The sequence below is a fragment of the Eretmochelys imbricata genome, chromosome 14 (assembly GCF_965152235.1).
Source record: "Eretmochelys imbricata isolate rEreImb1 chromosome 14, rEreImb1.hap1, whole genome shotgun sequence".
In the NCBI taxonomy this organism is placed as follows: Eukaryota; Metazoa; Chordata; order Testudines; family Cheloniidae; genus Eretmochelys; species Eretmochelys imbricata.
In genome coordinates this window covers 55,338,450-55,360,290 of record NC_135585.1, presented here as the reverse complement: position 1 = coordinate 55,360,290, position 21,841 = coordinate 55,338,450, and the positions used below count along the sequence as shown (strand labels likewise).

Below are 21,841 nucleotides of genomic sequence, written 5' to 3'. Positions count from 1 at the left end.
TGGGAGCTGCCGGGACACCCGGAGCCCTGACAGCCACGCGACTGAGCGGGGCTGTGACCCACGTGTGAGCCCGATGCCCGGGGCGTCACGGATGAGGGAAACCAGCCAGCACACGCATGTCGCCGCGGGGCCGGGGTGCACCCGGCCAGGATCTTCCAATTCTCCGCTCGCTCGGCCTTAGGGGGAAGAGGAGTGTATGGGGGAGGCGCGGTTCCTGGTCCGTATCCCCCTATATCGACCCCCTGGTCAAACTACCGTGGGTGGGTGGGGGGACTTGGTGTCACCTCAATATGGGTCCCCCTCAGTCCCTGTCCCCTCTGAGTCTATGACTCCTCTCATGATTCCCACCCCAGCCACTAGCCTGCTGGTCAATATCGTCCCGGGGTGTCACTTCAATACTTGTCCCCCCTCCTCCCAGCTGCCCTCATCCCAGCAGGATGCCAACTTTGGTTCCCACCCTGTTTAGGTTCCCCCAGTCAATATACCCCTTATATAGGCCACCCTGGCTGTCTCCTGGTGTCACTTCAGTGTCACTCCTGATCTCATGGTACCCACCAGCCCCCTCCTTGGCCTGCTGGGAGTGGGCTGTGGGGGGGGTGAGGGGAACCCATGGTGTCTGCCGCACAGAGCTCTCCCCCCCCCCCCGACACGCACACTCTTTAGTCTCAGTCAGTATCCTTCTATATGGGCCCCCTGGTCAATTTTCTCTTGGTGTCACCCCAAATGCAGTCCTCCCCAACTCCTGAAATCACTAAGACCCTCCTATGGTTCCTACCGTGTATAGTTTTCCCCAGTCAATATCCCCCCCATATGGACCGGCCCCATAGCACAGCCCCTGCCCCCTGAAAGGAACCATGCTCTGGACAGATGGGTCTGCAGGGAGGGTAGAGAGCAGGGGAGAAATAGGGGGTCCCCACATCAGAGTGATGACCCTTCACCTTTAGCCTCCCCCCCCCCGAGTTTTCTGGGGGGGCGGGTTCTTGGGGAAGATGTTGCCAAAATCTGAGCAAACCCACCTCCCCCGCCATGTCTCCACCAGGAGGCACTGTGCTGCTCCGGAGAAGGGGGGCTGAATGAGGGGGGCAGGGTTAGGGGGGGCAGTGCTGCCGGGCGGACGCCGTGTTGAAGAGCGGGTTGTGGATTTCCATCTCCCCACTCTGGGAACGAGGGAAGAGGGGGAAGAAAGAGAAAGGAAGACGTCAGTGAGGGCACCGTGCGAGGGGCAGAGCGCAGCGACACTGCCCAACTCCCCCCAGGCTGGCGACCCCGCTAAGCCCCCGCCCCCACAGCCCAGCACCCCCTGCTGAGCCCCCGCCTCCCACAACCTGGCGCCCCCCGCTGAGCCCCCACCCCACTCCCCCCAGCCCAGTGCCCCCCACTGAGCCCTCGCCCCCACAGCCCGGCGCCCCCGCTGAGCCCCCACCCCCACAGCCTGGTGTCCCCCACTGAGCCCCCTGCCCCCACAGCCCGGTGCCCCCCACTGAGCCCCCACCCTGCTCCCCACAGCCCGGCGCCCCCCACTGAGACCCCACCCCACTCCCCACAGCCTGGTGCCCCCTGCTGAGCCCCCGTCCCCATCCCCACAGCCTGGTGCCCCCTGATGCCCCCCACCACGCTCCCTGAAGACCAGCACCCCCTGTTGCCCTCGCCCTGCCCCCTGCTGTCCCTGTCCCGCTCCCCACAGCCCAGCACCCCCTACCGGTGCCAGTCCGGGACATTCGTACACAGTGAAGTCCCCGTTCTCAGTCTCCGACTCCGTCGAGAGCTGCTGGACGGGCTTTGGGGGTTCCTGGGGGGGGACAGACCCAGACACGGGGTGAGGAACCTCACAAGCCAGGACCGGGGCCGTGGCCAGGGTCTAGGGCGGGGGATCCGGGAGCTGAGGCAGCTCTGCAGCCAGGGGAAGAGATCCAAGGGACCCAGGTATCCGGGTGGAAAACGGGGGGGGAGGGGGGGGACCTAGACCTGAGGCCCAACGTCCCATGGGCCCAGCCAGAGGGGGGTGCGGGGAAGGGAGTAACTGTTCCCGAAAGACCCCCAAACTGGGGGGGAGAGTCAAGTGGGCTGCTCACAGGGCAGGGGGCTGAAGGACTGAAGGGTGAGATTTTGGGGTGCAAACTTTCCAGGCTGGATTGTGGGGGAAAGGTCGGAGGGGACAGAGAGGGGCGGGGAGGGGCAGAGGTCAGGGGTGACTTGGATGGGTTTGGATTTTGGGGGGGGTGGATTGGGGGGAAATTCAGGGGGGATGGGAAGGGGAAGATTCAAGGGTGAGCCTGGAGTTTGGGGGGGTCGGTTTAAGGGGATGATTTGGGGAGTGTATTTGGGGTGGGGGTAGATTCAGGGGAATAGGAGGCTTGGGAGAGGGGGAATGGAGTGGGGGAAGGGAAGGAGTGGATTTTGGGGTGTGGATTCGGGGGGCCCCTCCCTAAGCTCCTCCCCCCCACTCATAACCAATGGGGCGAATGCGGGGGGTGGGGATGGAAGGGAACTCACTCCTCATTGGTCAGGATCTTTTTCTGGCGCTCGTACTGGTGCACCTGGCAGGTCTGGGCCAGCCGGGCGTCCATGTACTGGGGGGACAGACAGACAGACGGGGAGACGGTCATTGGTCAGGTGAAACTGCTGTCCCGGACGCCTGGGTCCCATTCCCCGTCCCGGTCTCCAGCCCGCTAGGGGTGAGCGCACTGTGCTCCTGTCCCGGACGCCTGGGTCCCATTCCCCGTCCCGGTCTCCAGCCCCCTAGGGGTGAGCGCACTGTGCTCCTGTCCCGGACGCCTGGGTCCCATTCCCCGTCCCGGTCTCCAGCCCCCTAGGGGTGAGCGCACTGTGCTCCTGTCCCGGACGCCTGGGTCCCATTCCCCGTCCCGGTCTCCAGCCCCGCTAGGGGTGAGCGCACTGTGCTCCTGTCCCGGACGCCTGGGTCCCATTCCCCGTCCCGGTCTCCAGCCCCCTAGGGGTGAGCGCACTGTGCTCCTGTCCCGGACGCCTGGGTCCCATGCCCCGTCCCGGTCTCCAGCCCGCTAGGGGTGAGCGCACTGTGCTCCTGTCCCGGACGCCTGGGTCCCATTCCCCGTCCCGGTCTCCAGCCCCCTAGGGGTGAGCGCACTGTGCTCCTGTCCCGGACGCCTGGGTCCCATTCCCCGTCCCGGTCTCCAGCCCCCTAGGGGTGAGCGCACTGTGCTCCTGTCCCGGACGCCTGGGTCCCATTCCCCGTCCCGGTCTCCAGCCCCCTAGGGGTGAGCGCACTGTGCTCCTGTCCCGGACGCCTGGGTCCCATTCCCCGTCCCGGTCTCCAGCCCCCTAGGGGTGAGCGCACTGTGCTCCTGTCCCGGACGCCTGGGTCCCATTCCCCGTCCCGGTCTCCAGCCCGCTAGGGGTGAGCGCACTGTGCTCCTGTCCCGGACGCCTGGGTCCCATTCCCTGTCCCGGTCTCCAGCCCCCTAGGGGTGAGCGCACTGTGCTCCTGTCCCGGACGCCTGGGTCCCATGCCCCGTCCCGGTCTCCAGCCCGCTAGGGGTGAGCGCACTGTGCTCCTGTCCCGGACGCCTGGGTCCCATTCCCCGTCCCGGTCTCCAGCCCCCTAGGGGTGAGCGCACTGTGCTCCTGTCCCGGACGCCTGGGTCCCATTCCCCGTCCCGGTCTCCAGCCCCCTAGGGGTGAGCGCACTGTGCTCCTGTCCCGGACGCCTGGGTCCCATTCCCCGTCCCGGTCTCCAGCCCCCTAGGGGTGAGCGCACTGTGCTCCTGTCCCGGACGCCTGGGTCCCATTCCCCGTCCCGGTCTCCAGCCCCCTAGGGGTGAGCGCACTGTGCTCCTGTCCCGGACGCCTGGGTCCCATTCCCTGTCCCGGTCTCCAGCCCGCTAGGGGTGAGCGCACTGTGCTCCTGTCCCGGACGCCTGGGTCCCATTCCCCGTCCCGGTCTCCAGCCCCCTAGGGGTGAGCGCACTGTGCTCCTGTCCCGGACGCCTGGGTCCCATTCCCTGTCCCGGTCTCCAGCCCGCTAGGGGTGAGCGCACTGTGCTCCTGTCCCGGACGCCTGGGTCCCATTCCCCGTCCCGGTCTCCAGCCCCCTAGGGGTGAGCGCACTGTGCTCCTGTCCCGGACGCCTGGGTCCCATTCCCCGTCCCGGTCTCCAGCCCCCTAGGGGGTGAGCGCACTGTGCTCCTGTCCCGGACGCCTGGGTCCCATTCCCCGTCCCGGTCTCCAGCCCCCTAGGGGTGAGCGCACTGTGCTCCTGTCCCGGACGCCTGGGTCCCATTCCCTGTCCCGGTCTCCAGCCCGCTAGGGGTGAGCGCACTGTGCTCCTGTCCCGGACGCCTGGGTCCCATTCCCCGTCCCGGTCTCCAGCCCCCTAGGGGTGAGCGCACTGTGCTCCTGTCCCGGACGCCTGGGTCCCATTCCCCGTCCCGGTCTCCAGCCCGCTAGGGGTGAGCGCACTGTGCTCCTGTCCCGGACGCCTGGGTCCCATTCCCCGTCCCGGTCTCCAGCCCCCTAGGGGTGAGCGCACTGTGCTCCTGTCCCGGACGCCTGGGTCCCATTCCCCGTCCCGGTCTCCAGCCCCCTAGGGGTGAGCGCACTGTGCTCCTGTCCCGGACGCCTGGGTCCCATTCCCCGTCCCGGTCTCCAGCCCGCTAGGGGTGAGCGCACTGTGCTCCTGTCCCGGACGCCTGGGTCCCATTCCCCGTCCCGGTCTCCAGCCCCCTAGGGGTGAGCGCACTGTGCTCCTGTCCCGGACGCCTGGGTCCCATTCCCCGTCCCGGTCTCCAGCCCGCTAGGGGTGAGCGCACTGTGCTCCTGTCCCGGACGCCTGGGTCCCATTCCCCGTCCCGGTCTCCAGCCCCCTAGGGGTGAGCGCACTGTGCTCCTGTCCCGGACGCCTGGGTCCCATTCCCCGTCCCGGTCTCCAGCCCCCTAGGGGTGAGCGCACTGTGCTCCTGTCCCGGACGCCTGGGTCCCATTCCCCGTCCCGGTCTCCAGCCCCCTAGGGGTGAGCGCACTGTGCTCCTGTCCCGGACGCCTGGGTCCCATTCCCCGTCCCGGTCTCCAGCCCCCTAGGGGTGAGCGCACTGTGCTCCTGTCCCGGACGCCTGGGTCCCATTCCCCGTCCCGGTCTCCAGCCCCCTAGGGGTGAGCGCACTGTGCTCCTGTCCCGGACGCCTGGGTCCCATTCCCCGTCCCGGTCTCCAGCCCCCTAGGGGTGAGCGCACTGTGCTCCTGTCCCGGACGCCTGGGTCCCATTCCCCGTCCCGGTCTCCAGCCCCCTAGGGGTGAGCGCACTGTGCTCCTGTCCCGGACGCCTGGGTCCCATTCCCCGTCCCGGTCTCCAGCCCCCTAGGGGTGAGCGCACTGTGCTCCTGTCCCGGACGCCTGGGTCCCATTCCCCGTCCCGGTCTCCAGCCCGCTAGGGGTGAGCGCACTGTGCTCCTGTCCCGGACGCCTGGGTCCCATTCCCCGTCCCGGTCTCCAGCCCCCTAGGGGTGAGCGCACTGTGCTCCTGTCCCGGACGCCTGGGTCCCATTCCCCGTCCCGGTCTCCAGCCCCCTAGGGGTGAGCGCACTGTGCTCCTGTCCCGGACGCCTGGGTCCCATTCCCCGTCCCGGTCTCCAGCCCGCTAGGGGTGAGCGCACTGTGCTCCTGTCCCGGACGCCTGGGTCCCATTCCCCGTCCCGGTCTCCAGCCCCCTAGGGGTGAGCGCACTGTGCTCCTGTCCCGGACGCCTGGGTCCCATTCCCCGTCCCGGTCTCCAGCCCCCTAGGGGTGAGCGCACTGTGCTCCTGTCCCGGACGCCTGGGTCCCATTCCCCGTCCCGGTCTCCAGCCCCCTAGGGGTGAGCATGGCGGCGGTGGGGGTCTCACCATTCTGGGCTGGTGGTATCGATAATGATTCCCCCGGTACGCCGTATATGCCATCTTCTGGGCCAGCCGCACCTCCCGCTGCAACCTGGGGGCACGGAGTGCGGTGGGGGGGTCAGAGCCAGGGGCAGGGCAGTCCGGGGCTGGGCTAGCAGGGGCTATGGGTCAGGAGTGAGGGGCACCGGCTGAGCTGGTGGGGGAGGACCCAGGGGCTGCGGGTTGGGAGTGAGGGGCACGGGCAGAGCTGGGGGGGCCAGGGCTGGGCTAGCAGGGGGCTGCGGATCAGGAGTGAGGGGCACCGGCAGAGCTGGGGGGGAAGGGCTGGGCTGGCGGGGGGCTGCGGGTCGGGAGTGAGGGGCACCGGCAGAGCTGGGGGGGCAGGGCTGGGCTGGCGGGGGGCTGCGGGTCGGGAGTGAGGGGCACCGGCAGAGCTGGGGGGGCAGGGCTGGGCTGGCGGGGGGCTGCGGGTCAGGAGTGAGGGGCACCGGCAGAGCTGGGGGGGCAGGGCTGGGCTGGTGGGGGGCTGCGGGGGGGGTGCAGTTCCTACCTGTACCAGCAGAGGGCAGCCACCAGCAGCCCTGAGACCCCGGTCACCGAGCACATCAACACCAGCACTGCAGGGGGCGGGGGGGGAGAAACATTAACCCCTTGAGCTCTGGCCCCCCCAACCCCTTCAACGCCTCCCTGCCCCCCAGGCGCTCTGTCCCGCCCCCTGCCCCATTCCCGCCCCCTCCCCGTCACTCACGCAGAGACACGGCCTCATTGAGCCGGGAATCCGGGGGAGCCGAGTTCAGGTCTTCCTCCGGCCGGGGGGGGCTGGAGCCGGGCATCTTGGCGGAGGGGGGAGTCGTGGGGGGAGGGGGAGACGTAGGGGGGGTCTCGGTGACCGAAGGAACCTGGGGCTCAATCCCCATGGAGCCAGCTGCAAAGATAGAGATGTCAGAGAGCCCCCTGCTGACCCCCGCCCCCCTCCCCACAGCCCAGCTCCCCCTGCCAAGCCCCCACCCTGCTCCCCACAGCCCAGCGCCCCCTGCTGACCCCCGGCCCCTCCCCACAGCCCAGCTCCCCCTGCCGAGCCCCCACCCCACAGCCCAGCGCCCCCTGCTGACCCCCAGCCCCTCCCCACAGCCCAGCGCCCCCTGCGAGCCCCCACCCTGCTCCCCACACCCCAGCGCCCCCTGCTGACCTCCGGCCCCTCCCCACAGCCCAGCGCCCCCTGCCAAGCCCCCACCCTGCTCCCCACAGCCCAGCCCCCTCTGCTGAGTCCCCAACCCAGAGCAGCGCCCCCAGCTGAGCCCCCTGTTCCCTTCAGTCCCTACCTTTCTGGGGGGTCTCAGTCCCAGGGGTCCTGGATCCCTTCTGTTTTTTGGCCACCAGGGAGCGGATGAGGGTGGCCAGGTCGACGGGTCCCGCGTCGCCCTTGGCTCCGTCTTCTGGGAGAAACACAGGAAGATGGGTCGGTGCCCCTCACTCCCGACCCGCAGCCCCTGCCAGCCCTGCCCCCCCAGCCCTGCCAGTGCCCCTCACTCCCCACCCGCAGCCCCTGCCAGCCCTGCCCCCCCAGCCCTGCCAGTGTCCCTCACTCCCCAGCCGCAGCCCCTGCCAGCCCTGCCCCCCCAGCCCTGCCAGTGCCCCTCACTCCCCACCCGCAGCCCCTGCCAGCCCAGCCCTGGGCCCACCCAGCCCTGCCGGTGCCCCTCACTCCCGACCCGCAGCCCCTGCCAGCCCTGCCCCCCAAGCCCTGCCAGTGCCCCTCACTCCCCACCCGCAGCCCCTGCCAGCCCAGCCCTGGGCCCACCCAGCCCTGCCGGTGCCCCTCACTCCCGACCCGCAGCCCCTGCCAGCCCAGCCCCCCCCAGCCCTGCCGGTGCCCCTCACTCCCGACCCGCAGCCCCTCCAGCCCTGCCCCCCCCAGCTCTGCCGGTGCCCCTCACTCCCGACCCGCAGCCCCTCCAGCCCTGCCCCCCCCAGCCCTGCCGGTGCCCCTCACTCCCGACCCGCAGCCCCTCCAGCCCTGCCCCCCCCAGCTCTGCCGGTGCCCCTCACTCCCGACCCGCAGCCCCTCCAGCCCTGCCCCCCCCAGCTCTGCCGGTGCCCCTCACTCCCGACCCGCAGCCCCTCCAGCCCTGCCCCCCCCAGCTCTGCCGGTGCCCCTCACCGTTCCTATGCGGCGTCTCGAGGACGCAGTCCCCACCGGGGTCCTCATGGTAGGGGCGGATGCAGGGGCCACAGCTCCGGATCCCCCCGGGGCCGCAGCCCTTACGCCGCTGTAGGAGGCAATTCAGCCGGATCCGCGGCGGGCACATCGCAGCCGGGCCTGCGGGAACTGAACCGGAGCGGCCCCGCTGTAACCGCCGGCCCCCACTGCCCTCCCGGAGCCCGGAGAGAACCCAGGAGTCCTGGCTCCCAGCCCCACCCCCTCCGTAACCTCCAGCCCCCACTGCCCTCCCGGAGCCCGGAGAGAACCCAGGAGTCCTGGCTCCCAGCCCCACCCCCGCCGTAAACTCCAGCCCCCACTGCCCTCCCGGAGCCCGGAGAGAACCCAGGAGTCCTGGCTCCCAGCCTCCCCCACCCCCGCTCGAACCACTAGACCCGGCTCCCCTCCCAGATGTTTCAACATCTGTCCTGGCATTTGCTCCTGTTCTCCCGATCTGCAGCCCGCCCCAGCCCTGCGGGTGCCCTTCACTCCCGACCCGCAGCCCCTGTTAGCCCAGCCCTGCCCGCCCCCCCACCAGCCCTGTGGGTGCCCCTCACTCTCGACCCGCAGCCTCCCCAAGCTGGGAATAGAACCCAGGAGTTCTGGCTCCCGGCCCCTCCTACTCTCCTCCACACACCCCCGATGCCCCTCCCCCTCCATGTCCCCCCCTCACCTGCCTCCCCACCGGCCCCCGGGGCCAGCCCCAGCCCCAGGAGAGCAGCCAGGGCCGCCAGCCAGCGCAGGGTCCGCATCTCTCCGAGCGGGGGGGGGTCCCCGCCTCTGGATCCTCCCTCCCCGGCTGCGGGGGGCGGTGGAGCGCGGGGGGAGGGGCTGGCTGTATTTATGAATGAACCAGGGATGGAGACAGAGGCGGGCGGGGGCGGGGAGACCCACCCACAAGTCGCCTTCACTTCCTGTCCCAACCCCCCGGCTGGGTGTTCTGTGCGGCTGGTACCCGCTTGCCCGCCCCAGGGGTGGCTGCATCTCAGGGGCGGAGAAGCCAGCCCCATTTGAAGCTGTTCTATGTGGCAGTTACCCGGCTGCCCCTCCCCAGAGTCAGCCGCATCTCAGTGCCGAGCGAGGGCTCCTGGTCTCTCTGGCCTGGGTCTGGCTCTGGGAGCCCCTGGGATGGATGCAGGGACTCCCAGCTGGGAGATCAGTGACAGCCCACCCCCGCTGGGGTCCACGGTGCCTGTCTCCAAGGAGACGCCCCCGCCTGCGGTGGTAGATGCCGCAAACAGCTTCTCATCCCCCCCGCCCACCCGGGAGATGGAACCCAGGTGTCCTGGCTCCCAGCTCCCCCCCCCGCCCTAACCACTAGACCCAACCCCCCCCAACTGTGGAGAGAACCCAGGCATCCTGGCTCCCTGCTCCCCCCCTGCTCTAACCACTAGACCCAACCCCCCCCAGCTGCGGAGAGAACCCAGGCATCCTGGCTCCCAGCCCCCTCTCACACCCACACACCCACCAGCTGTCACCATGGCAACCAGCTCCCTGCACTGTTGGACCTGGGATGAAGTTGATGCAGCCGTGGGTTGTCATGGCGACAGGACGGCGCTGTGGGGGTGGGTCCCCAGTCCCCCCTTAGTTATGGGGGGAGGGGAAAGGGCTTCATCATCTCCTCCTCCAGGAAACTGAGACCCCCCCCAAGCTCCCCACGTGGGACTGGGGGGACCCCAGCCCTGGTGCCTGGCTGGACCCCAGGTGTGTGAGGGAGCACCCCCCCACCACACGCCAGCCCCTCTCTGCCCCATGGGCAGTCTGCAGAAGGGACACAGGGGCCTAGCCTGCCCTCCATGGGGCACCCTTTGCGACATGAACTGGCTCGGGGTGATAGTGGGGGGCTGGAGCGGGGGGTGCCCCACTGATGAGGCACGGTGCCGGCATCTCTGGGCCTGTTGGCTACCGGAGGCTGGCACGGCCCTCGGGCCGACACAAAGGTCCATTTTCACCAAGACAGTGACCCACAGGGAGAGCTCAGCTGGAGAAAGATTTCCCTGGAGCCGCGCCAAATGGCCCAGCACTGGGAGAGGAGTAGGGGCTAGTGGTTAGAGAAGGGGGCTGGGAGGCAGGACTCCTGGGTTCTATCCACAGCTCGGGGAGGGGAGTGGGTCCAAAGGGTTAGAGCTGGGGGTGGGGGCTGAACTCCTGGGTTCTCTCCCCAGTGCCGATACAAACACAGACCCAGGGGCTTTGTTAGCTCATTTCATGGTTTATTTATCCACTGGTCTGCCTTGGCTTGCCAGGCAAAGGGATCCAGCAACATCTGCGTCTCCCCGGCACGCAGCCCCGGCCGGCCCCACAATCCCCTCCGCTGACAGGTGGAAAGCCCAGCTGAGGGGCTGGGAATCCCCCTGTCTGCACAGCGCCCGCTGGGCCTGGGTGGTGCCCGCGGGAGACGGTGCCCAGAGACAGCTGGGCTTAGGTCGGCGTTGTTTTCTTCTTTACCTTCCTTTGGCTGGGCCAAGCTTTGGGCAAGGAATTCGTACCATTTTCCTGGGTTCGTTCTAACCATAGAAAGAGCAGCAATGTCGCACGAGCTGCCCTGAAAGGAGACCCAGCTTTGGGGTTTTAACCAAGCCCGTTTTCCTCCTCAGTGCTAGCCACGCGTGTGGGTCGAACAGCGATTAACTTTTGAACACAGCCCCTATTAGCTAGAATTAGTTCCCACCACTTCTCTGGAAGGCCAGCCAGCTTCGGGCTTTCAACCCAGAGCGGTTTTCTCCAAACTGGTATCCAGGCATTGGAGTAGGATATGGATCATTTTTTAAAAAAAATATTGTCTTATTCTGGGGGTTTTGTTGGACTGTAGAAATGGCCGCAAAGTTAATGCCATCTTTAGTGGAAGACACAGTGAGTCTGGGGATTTTTAACGCCCTGTGTTTTCTGTAACTGTTACTTGATCGTCTGAGTACAAGAAGTACGAATGGGTTTTTTACAGATTTTCTTATTATTGGGTTTTTATTGAACCCCCAAAATAGCAGCACTGTTCCTTCACCCCGTTATTTTTCCCATAAGGAGCCAGAAATTTCGGAAAGGGGCATTTTTCTCCTAACAGAATAGAATAGAATAGAGAGGTTTTGATTCAAATGGTCTTTTTACCTTTAAAAAGGGAACAAGGTCATGGCATAATATCTCATCCTCCCCGCCGAAATTGGGACCGTTTCCCTTTTCACTCTGAGCGTTCGCCTCCAGAATCCTCCCCGAGTGTCTGCCTATGATAAACAATTTGATTTTTTTCAATATACGCATTATCGAGTATCTGAACTAAGTCATCCTTTTTGGTCTCCTCTTCTTCCTAGTGATAATCAGCACACCGAGCAGCTTTCGTCGGCGGAAAGCAATCAGGACCGTGCTGGGAGGCATGAGAGGCTTTTGGGTTTTAACACAGACTGGATTTCTCCCAACTGGTATCCAGACATTTGAGTTGGCATGCCAGTAATTTTGCAGTAAACTAATGCCTCTGGCTCCATGGCAGGCTGGGGTGGTCTCTTCTTCTGTGAGCCCCAGCCGTCCATAGGGCCAGCCAGCCAGACCTGATTTCTAGCCTAAAGCTACCCCAACCCCCCACGATTTGTTAATAAAACCAAGAGAAAAACACATGCAGGGAGCAAAGAAGGTGTCACAAGGGCGCGTGGCCCCCACCGGCTCTTTCTTTCCTTCCACAGGTGGGTCTGACCATGAATCCGAGCTCCCCGTCAAGCAGGAGTGGCCAGGCGGGAGGGGACGGGGGGCTCCGGCAGACAGCAGAGCTGCAGGGCAGGCTCCCCTCAGGACCCCGCATTACGCCTGTCGCCCAATAAGGACGTTGTCTCGTCGGCACTCCTGCGAGATTCTGCAACGAAAACACAGATGGGGGAGCCTTCAACCAGCGAACTCGCCGATGTGCTGGTAAGGGGGTGGGGACTAGAAGTTAGAGCAGTGGGGGCTGGGAGCCAGGACTCCTGGGTTCTCTCCCGGCTCTGGGAGGGGAGTGGGGTACGGGGGTTAGAGCAGGTGGGGGCTGGGTGCCAGGACTCTTGGGTTCTCTCCTGGCTCTGGGAGGGGGATAGTGTCCAGGACTCCTGGGTTCTCTCCCAGTTCTGGGAGGGGGGTGAGGTCTGGGAGTTAGAGCAGGGGGGTGCTGGGTGCCAGGACTCCTGGGTTCTCTCCTGGTTCGGGGAGGGGTGCCTAGTGGTTAGAGCAGGCTGAACATTCCCTTCTACCTCTAACAGCAGCAGCTGCACTCCATGGCCATCTCCTCCAAATGCCCTCGTGCCTCAGTTTACCTCTCTCATGACCAGCACTGGGGTGGATGATTCCCCGGAGCTGCTGGCCCTGACTAGCTTAATTCCAGCCCTGAAGTGGCTCAATCAGCAGATTAGCCAATTGCTGGCTAATTAGTGTCACCAGCCTTCGCTCAGTCAGCCAGTTTGCAGCTGGTCCAGCTGGTTGCAGGGGAACAGCTGCTGTTCCATCCGGACCCCACCTAACGCTGCCCCAGCCGGTCTGGAGCCAGATCCTGAGCCGGTGTCAATCTGGAGCGACTCCACTGACCTCCAGGGAGTCAGGGCTGGATTCTGATCTAAGAGTAACTTGTTAACCTGGCCTCAGTGGGAGCTAAATATCATGAGTGTGCAATTCAAAGGGAAACTGAGGCACGGAGAGAAAAACCAGGGATGGAACCCAGGAGTCCCGGCTCCCAGTATCCCTGCTCCTCTGCAGATGGGAATAGTTTAGGGCCTCGGAAGAATAGCAGCGCAGTTATTATTGCACCCAGTAGGGGGCACTGCAACATGCAAACGTCACTGCAGAGATGGAAACTTAAACCTCAGGCCAATAATATTTTATCCATCCCCGTACACAGGCTCGGGCTCTGGATCTAGCCCACCTCTCCCCGGATCCCTATCTGTGTGTCTGCCCCATGCCACGCCCCCACCACCCAGGTCCCTCTGTCCTCCCCCCGGATCCATATCTGGGTGTCTTCCCCCTTCCCCACCCATCCATCCATCCATCCATCCTCCCCCCGGATCCATATGTGTGTCTGCCCCATACCCCCCATGCATCCATCTGTCCTGCCCCCTGGATCCATATCTGTGTTTCTGGCCCATACCTCCTTGTTCATCCCTCCTGCCCCCGGATCCATACATGTGTCTGCCCCATATGCCCCAATCCATCCCTCTTTCCTCCCCACTGGATCCATATCTGTGTGTCTGCCCCATACCCCATTGTCCATCCATCCTCCCCCTGGATCCATATGTGTGTCTGCCCCATACGCCCCTGTTCCCCCCCACCGCGGATACCCATCCATCCCTCCCGGGTGCCCCGCTCACCCCCCCCCCCCCAGGTACCTCTCTTCCGCCTGCACAGCCGCTTGATGACGTGCCACATCCATTGCACGAGGAGGCAGAAGCATTTGCACTGGTCGCACATCGCGGGCTCACCTGCGCCTGGGGAGGAGGGGGGGGAAAGCCGGGGCCAGTGGTCAGGCAGCACTGGGGCCAAATTCTCTCCTGCCTGCCTCGCCAATCCGCTGCCGGGCTGGAGTCTGCTCACAGCCCCCGGGCGCCGACCTCCTGCCCCCCCTCCTGCGCTTGGCTGCACGGCTCGCCTGGGGTGGGGCGTCCCGGCTCCGTGCCAGGATCCCGGCGTGATCCCGCCACACCCTGTCCGGGGAGGGCCCCGCGCACGCAGAGATCAGCTCCCACCCCCGGCCGTGCCATTTCCCCAGGGTCGGCGCTACGGGCAGCTCCTCCCGCTCGCCCGTCGTCGCGGCTCCTAGCATAATTAACCGCCCCACCCGCCCGCCTCCACAGCGAGAACCAGATTCCTGTGCCAACCTGCCGGGCGCCTCCTGGCTAGACCCCGCTCGCCCTGAATCATCGGCCAAACCAGTTTGAGTCCGTGCCGCGAGAAGACCAGCACCAGCCGCGGCGGGCTGGCTCCAGATTCACACCAGGGCCGGCCCGGACTCCCCTGACCTCAGCTGGGTCGTTTGGGATTTAAACGGGGTCGCTGGAATCAGGACCCAGCCGCAGCCGCCCCCCACCCCCGGGTTCAAGGGTCAGCGGGAGAGCTCTGACCGATCTCCAGTCCCAGAATCCGAGGGACCGCCCTGATCGGGTCGTTTGACGACCTCTCTGAGCCAGGACTTCCCTGAATTAATTCCCGATTCAACTAGAACAGATCCTTCCAAGCAAACTCCCGGGCTCAGTCGAAACACCGCCGGGGCGGGGACTCTGCCTCGACCCTCCGTAAAGTGTCCCCAGGGTTAATTCCCCTCCCTGTTACAAAGTGACACCTCGTTTCCCGTCTGTATTTGACTGGTGCCGGCGTCCAGTCATCGGAGAGGAAAACTCTCTAACCTGGAATTTCTGCTCCCCCTTCCAGCCACGCCTAGAGGGGCTCCTGTCTCCCCGTAACCTGTCTGTGCAGCTAAACGGACTGAGCTCCTGGAGTCGGGCTTTCTAGCTCTTCCATAATTTTCGTGGCTCTTCTTTGAGCCCTCAGCAACGGATTGATGCCCTCCTCAAATTGGGGGCTCCCAGAACTGGACCCCAGCCACAGCCGCACCGGGGCCGAATCCAGAGGGCAAATCCCATCTCGGCTCCTGCTCCAGGGTGCTGTTTACACGGCCCAGGATGGCGTCGGCACTTTCTCCGCCTCGCCCCCAAATCTTTGCCAGAGCCCCTGTTTCCCAGGAGGGAGCACCCCAGGCCCAGACACCTCTAAGAGCTACTGGGCCATGGGCTGGCGTGGCGTATCCCCTCCGTTCCCCGCCAGAAGATCCTTACCGGTCTCCGGCGTCGTCCCGCTCCGGGTGCCTCTCCCTTATCCTCTGGGAACGGCCCCGGGTTTATATACCCGCCTCCCCGCCCTGAATGCCCAGACCGGCTGGATCACAGCAGGGCGAAGTCACGGGGTGGGGAGAAGTTGGGGTGTTTTCACAACTGCCCCGGAGCAGCCGGTAGGGTTGGTAGCCTGCCAGGTTGTCACTGAACCCAGCATCCTCCACCCCACCCCTCGCCGGGGTCTCTGAGGCGGGGCAGAGCTCTGGTGGCAGGCCTGGAGGGGGGTGTGATTCTTTCTGGGGGGCTAAGGCGGGGGATGAGATTTGGGGGAGGTGGAATTGGGGCACGGCAGATCTGAAACCCCGCCTCCTGGCTCCATTTATGGGATCTAGGATGGGGGGGGCTGATTCCCCATCCCTGCCCCCCTCACGTGAGCTGGGATTTGTGGGGAGCCTTGTCGCTCTAGGAGGGCGTCTGATCCTCTCTCCCTGCCCTCCTGGCTTGAGCTAGGATCTGGAGGGCCCTGCCCCTATGGGGGTGTCTTCACCCCTTGCCCCCCAAGTTCGTGGGTATCTGGGCAGGGTACATGAAGCGAATGCAGAATGACACCTCAGAAATCCCAGCGGTTATGCGTTGGTGTGGGATGGGGGCCTGGCCAGGGGTGTGGGGCAGGGAGGGGGCGGACTGGGTGGGCCTGGCTGAAAAGGGGGCCTCCCAGCTGGCCGAGGTGGCCGGTGCGAGGCCCGGCTCAGTGGCCGGCTTGGGCTACATGACCAAGGACACGCGTGGTCCTCCAGGAAGCCGCTGCCTGGGGTCCATGTCCAGCCCGGTGCTCGTTGGGCCAGGCCTCATTTGCATACCGGTCCTGGGACAGTTTGGTGAAAATCAAGCGAAGTTTGGAGCTGCGGGGGAAGGGAGGGAGGGGCCGTAAAACGCTGTTTCCCGTGTTGGGAGGGGAAAGGAAACCGGAGGGCAGGAAATACAGCCGGGACGGAGGCTCGCCCTCACCGAAAGCACAGGCCACCGTGGTTGACTAAGGAAGCCTGTGACGGACTCAATCAGGAGAGGAGAAAAGGAGTTTGCTGGCCTGGGTGCCCCCAACAGCCCTGTGAATATAAGATCCCCCAGGTGGGGTCAGAGCATGGTCCATCTTGCCCAGTGTCTTCTAGCAGTCAGAGGGTTAGGGTCACCCTTCGTGTGGGCTTATGTCCCTGGCTATCTTGGCTAATTGAAGGACCAGTCCTCCAGGAACGTATCCATATCTTTTTTGAACCCTGTGATCCTTTTGCCCATCAGGTCATGCCCCCAGCGGTGAGTTCCACAGGTTGGCTATGCGCCGCGTGAACACGTACGTCCTCGGGGGTTGCGTTCCTTTCCTCGGGTGCCCCTGGGCTCTGTATGGGGGGACAGGAGAGCTGAGCTCGGGCGGCAGCGTTCAGTTGGCTGGGGCCGAAGCCAGAGGAGGCGGCTGCCCAGCTGAGGGATGCTGGGACCAGCCCTCAAAGCAGAAGCCATTGCCGCTGGGTCGGGTGACGGGGCAGCCCCCCAGCCCTTCCCTTCCATGGATCTGCCGGATGTTTGCTTGTTGTGGTCGTGCTGTGAGGTGTTTGAAGCCTGAAGCTGCCAACTGGGGAAGCGATCTAGGATCCCAAACCCGGACGGGTTTCCCACCCGGTGGTTACAGGAACTTTAAGCTCGGGAGAGAGGGTGGGTAAGTCTCTTTCTCCACCGCCACCTCCACCCTTCCCTACAACATATCCCCCCACCCCACTGTGTCCAGATCCCCTTCCCCTTCAGCCATTAGCTGGTTACAAGCCATCGTCACCTTGAGGTTTCACCAAAGCGTTTGAGTAGAAGCATTAATTTTTAATGGGTTTTCTTCTTCATTTTTTAAGTTAACCATAAAAATAGTAAAACAAAAATCACCGTCCCTGTCACCTGTTCTTGTTTTTTTACTGGAAGGGACATTTTCCTCCAAGCTGTTAGCCAAGCATTTGAGTGCAGTAAGTATTTTTTACAGCTTTTCTTCCGATGAGGTATTTTTACCTCCGAAACAGCAGACACATCCATTCTTCTTTTCGCCTGTGGTTTAGTTCAGTGGTTTTCAACCTGTGCTCCGCCGACCCTTGGGGGTCCACAGACTCTGCCCAAGGGGTCCACCAAAGGTGGTTGTTACCATCGAACGATTGTTTTCAATCTCTGATCCGCGGCCTCCCGGGGGTCCACAGAAAACGGGTCCACGGCTCGAAATTTTGCAGTGGTCTGCAAATGACAAAAGGTTGAAACCCACTGGGTTCGTTGAAGAAGTTTTTAGAAATAAGCATTTTTCTTCTACCTGTCAGCCAAGCATCTGAGCACAACACATAGTCATTTTGTTGCAGCTTTTCTGAATAGTGGGTTTATTTTTTACCTGAGCAGGAGCAACAAAATGCAGTCGTCTCTTCAGCTGTCTTTTGTTCAAGGTTTTAGCAATAAGTGTTTTTCTCCTAGCTATTAGCCAAACATTGGAGTATAACACGTGTTAATTTTGAGAAGGCTTTCCTTACCGTTGGATTTTTTGAACCTTAGAAATAGCAGCAGTCTTCCCCTTACCTATCTTTTAGTTACAGGTTTCAGAGAAGAGCCCTGTGCTCCGAACTGTTAGGCAAGTATTGGAGTATAATAGGGGACGGAATGAAGCGAAGGTTTCACAATTACCACCAGGGCTGGTAGATCCAGTCTTGGCTGGCACAGGTGTGGGCGTCTGGCTTCAGCTTCCCCAGGAGCGCGATTGCTCAAGGGATCTAAGGTGACGCTGGAATTTTTCCCCGCCTTCCCATCCGGCTCTTGATCGGCTTCTCTCCTGTCATTAGAAACCTGGCTCCGAGCTCCCTCCCCACCTTCTCTAACCACCAGATCCCATTCCCCTCCCAGAGCTGAGAGAAGAGTCCAGCAGTCCTGGCTCCCTGCCCTAGACCCCTATTGATCATGGCCCCCAGTGAGCGAGGTGCTGCACGTTCAGGGGCGTGGGGACATGGTGACACCAGCCCCTTCTCGGGGGATTAGACTCCATTTGTCCCCCTCCAGGCCCCCGAATCTTAAAGGGCCAGTTGTCCATCCCCCTCACCCCGCCCCAGTTCCCTACGTGGGGCGGGATCCACCAGTGGGAGAGATTGACAGGTGCTTGGCCAGGGCCGGGCCCAGCATCGGGCCCCTTGCCGCGTGATGTGGGATCCCTCTGGCCAAAACGGTGACCCCACGTGGGGCTGTAGCCAGCCAGGCGTCACTGGGGGGGGACATGCCGAGGCCAGCCTGGGGCCTCCATGTTGGGGGCAGGTCGAACCGATGCCCAGTCGGACAGGCCCCGGCGCTGTTTTGGGGCTCGCGGTGGCCCCTGGGAGGCTGGCTGGGGTAGGGGGAGCTGCATGGAGAGCGGGGGGGGCAGGAGCTGGGGGGTGAGCGTGAAATGGGCGGGGCCCCCTTTAAGAGCCAGCCTGGGTATTGGGGAGAGGCCCCTTTAAGAGCTTGAGTAACACGCGGCGGCCCCTTTAAGAAGAGGAGAAACAGGGAGCGGCCCCTTTAAGAGCGTCCCCTCCCCTGCTCCCCCTCCCAAGTCCTGGGTCACGTGGCGAGGGAGCGGCCCCGCCCCCATCTGCCGGAGTGCGCGCCAGAACGAAGCCCCCTGAGTGCGCCTGCGCGGCCCGGGCCCGATCGCTGCTGCCGGGCTCAGGCTGCTCCACGCGGCTCGCGCCGCCGGGATGGTGAGGGCGTGACGTCACTGCCCCCCGGGGAACCCCCGCCGCGGGGAGGGGAGCATGCGGGGGGGGGGCCCGGAGGCGCGCGGGGGGGGCTGGGGGAGCGGGGGATGCGCGGGGGGGGGAGCCGGGGGTAACGGGGGGGCGCTGGGTGAACAGTGTCCTACACTTCTCCAGCTGCTGGAGGCAAGTGGGGGCCCCCGGCCGGCCTGGGGGGGGCATTGGCTGGAGGCCCCCTCGCTGGGTGCGGCGTGGAGGGGCTCCGGGGGGCTGACATGCATCAGCCCCCCCCCCCGACCCGACGGCTGGCCCCAGGGTTTGGGGGGGCACCAGCGGGGGGGGCGCTGAGCAGCAGGAGGATGGGGTCAGGGGGCACGGGGTGGCCGCAGGCTGGTGGTGGTGAGGTGCCCCGGACCAAGGGGGCAGTGGGGGGGCGGGGAGCAGTGATGGCTCTGTCTCTCCAAGGGGGGTCTCACCTCGCCCCCCCGCCCCCGCCCCATCTCGTCTCCACAGCTTTTCTATTCCTTCTTCAAATCCCTGGTGGGGAAGGACGTGGTGGTGGAGTTGAAAAACGATCTGAGGTGAGTCTTCGTGCCAGCCCCCCCCCCCCCCCAACCACTAGGCCCCACTGCCCCCCCAGAGCCGGGGAGTGAACCCAGGCGTCCTGGCTCCCAGACCCTCCCCGCTCTAACCCACCAGACCCCACTCCCCTCCCAGAGCCGAGGAGTGAACCCAGGCGTCCTGGCTCCCAGACCCCCTCCTGTTCTAACCCACCAGAGCCGGGGAGTGAACCCAGGCGTCCTGGCTCCCAGACCCCCCCCGCTCTAACCCACCAGACCCCACTCCCCTCCCAGAGCGGGGATAGAACCCAGGAGTCCGGGCTCCCCGCACCCCTCACCGCTGTAACCACTGCGCCCCGTTCCCCCGTGGTAACACCCCTCCCTCTCTGTTGCAGTATCTGCGGGACCCTCCATTCTGTGGATCAGGTGAGAAACGTCCAGGTTATTTTCAGGGCGTGTCCCCTCCTCAGTGCGCCTGGCCCAGGAGATCCCCCCCCACGCGCCCCCCAATCCTGCCCCCCGAACCAGCCTGCCCCCTGCCCTGAGGCCAGATCAGAGCTGGTGCCCATAGAGGGGAAAGGCCTCATCTCCCCCCCGCCTCACCCTAAGCCAGTCTGTGCCCCACCCTGGGGCCTCATCAGAGGGGAAAGACTGCACACACACCCCCGCACCACCCCGAGCCAGCCTGTCCCCCACCCTGGGGCTGCATCGGAGCTGGTGCCCCCTACTGGGGAAAGGCCCCCTGCGGGCTCCCCTCTTCCCCCAAGCCAGCTAGTCTCTGCTCTGGGGACAGATGGGAGCCAGCGCCCGCGAGAGGGGCAGGCCCTGTGCCCCATCCCCTGCCCCCTGCTTTCTCAGCAGAGCGATGCAGAAGGCAGCCGCTTGCCCCCCTCCATCTGGGTGTTAACCGTCCATGTGTCTGTCCGTCCTGCCAGTACTTGAACATCAAGCTGACCGACATCAGCGTGACGGATCCGGAGAAGTACCCCCACATGGTAAGGGGCCAGCCCCCCCCCCCCCCCCCCCCCGGGGAGGGGTGGAGGGGGCCCTGCTGGTGGAGTGCGTGGGAAGTGAGTGGGCAGCGGGAGGTTGTTTGGGGGGGGGAATCAGAGGTGCTGATGGCATCTCTCACAGGGTGGGTCTGGGGTCCTGGTCTCCATCCCAGCAGGGGGCGGGGCCACAGACACAGGGGGCGGGGTCTGATCCTCCCAACCTGCAGGGGGGCAGATGCTGACCCCCCACCCCAGCCAGCAGGGGGCGGGGACACGTGGGGGGCGGGCTCTGACACACACACACTCCCACAGCCCCCCAGCCAGCCCGGGGCGCTCCCCTTCACCCCGGTCTCTCTCTCTCCCCAGCTGTCGGTGAAGAACTGCTTTATCCGGGGCTCCGTGGTGCGCTACGTGCAGCTGCCGGCAGACGAGGTGGACACGCAGCTGCTCCAGGACGCCGCGCGCAAGGAAGCGCTGCAGCAGAAGCAGTGATCTCCCCACCCTCCCCAAAACACCTCCCCCCCCCCCCGTCGCAGGGGGCCCTGGGCAGAGACCCGCCCTACCCGGCTGCTTCCCTGCCAGCCGTAAAATCCTCCCTGCTCGGCAACTCCTGCCACTGGACCATGGGGCAACTGGTGCTCCCGGATGCCTGGGTCCGTGGCTGCTCCCCGTCCTGGTTGGGAGCAGGAGCTGAGCCCCTATCCAGGAGCCCGGAGGCCTGGGTTCTTCCTTTTCATCCTATGCAAGCCCAGGCCTCCGGACTCCTGGGTTCATCTGAGCTTGTGCTCAGGAGGGAACAGGAAGAGCAGAGGGGAACCCGGGGCCCTGCATGGGGGCTCAGCTTCTACTCTAGAGAATTGGGTGGGGCTGTGCCCTTTCTAGGGCCCTGGATGCCTGGGTTCAATCCCCCTGCCCCCCAATATCCCCAGATCTAGGACACCTGAATTCTGTGTGCTCCCTGAGCTGCTTATCTCTCATGGGATGAATATCGGGGCAGTTCCTAGGTTTGTTGTGTCTCTCCCGCTTTGGGAAAAAGATTTTGCAGGGGGTCCCTTTTAGTTCTGGTTTGAATCTCTCCAGCCCCCCTCTTTCACCTCCAGGGCCATGGCCAGTTAACCCTCATTTTTATTTTTAAACTCTAATTTCTCCCTGTTCTGTAAGGGGGGTGTTTAGTCCCCCCCACCATATCTTTGGGCGGGGGCAGGGACTGAGCTCCTGGGGTGCCATTAACCCCAGTCGCTCCCCAGCGGGCAGAAATCTGGAAGAGTTGTGGGGTGTTTGAATTTCCTCTCCATTTCACGGGGGGTGGGGGGCTGAAGTTTTTTTAGGGTTTGGGCTGAGGGGGCTGAAGGGCGTTTTGTATGTTTGATTCGTGGCTCGAAGACTTAGGCGGAATAAAAGTTTGGAGCCTGGTTACAAACTTTTGTTCTTGTTTGTGGCGAGGTCGACGGTCCGCTCCAGTCCAGCGTCCTCTCTTGGCCCAGATGCCCGGGTTCATCTCTGCGCACCCCCCCGCCCTGCCCATTGTAGATGTTGAGCTGCTGTCCTGGCTTCTGGATGCTTCGGTTGATTTTTGCTTTGCACCTCCCCCCCCCAACACACACACACCCGGGAGCAGAAGTTGGGCTCCCATGTAGGGCCCCAGATGCCTGGATTGATCCATGTTCCACATGTGGGGAAGCTGAGGCATGGAGCGATATGACTTCCTCAGACTCTCGCGAGCAATCTAGGCCACA

At 64.4% G+C, this 21,841-nt stretch overlaps 1 protein-coding gene and 1 pseudogene across 1 annotated transcript; one reads left to right on the top strand and one right to left on the bottom strand.

The window, feature by feature from the left end:
- Nucleotides 1–1,088: 1,088 nt before the first annotated feature.
- On the bottom strand, nt 1,089–8,801 carry LOC144274813 (neural proliferation differentiation and control protein 1-like; annotated as a pseudogene).
- A 9,651-nt stretch (nt 8,802–18,452) lies between these two features.
- On the top strand, nt 18,453–21,535 carry LSM2 (LSM2 homolog, U6 small nuclear RNA and mRNA degradation associated). The gene is made up of 5 exons (XM_077833253.1): nt 18,453–18,559; nt 19,067–19,134; nt 19,509–19,539; nt 20,049–20,108; nt 20,472–21,535. The coding sequence occupies exons 1-5, from the start codon at nt 18,557–18,559 to the stop codon at nt 20,595–20,597; spliced, it is 288 nt and encodes a 95-aa protein (XP_077689379.1). The 5' UTR covers nt 18,453–18,556; the 3' UTR covers nt 20,598–21,535.
- The last annotated feature ends 306 nt before the right edge of the window (nt 21,536–21,841 follow it).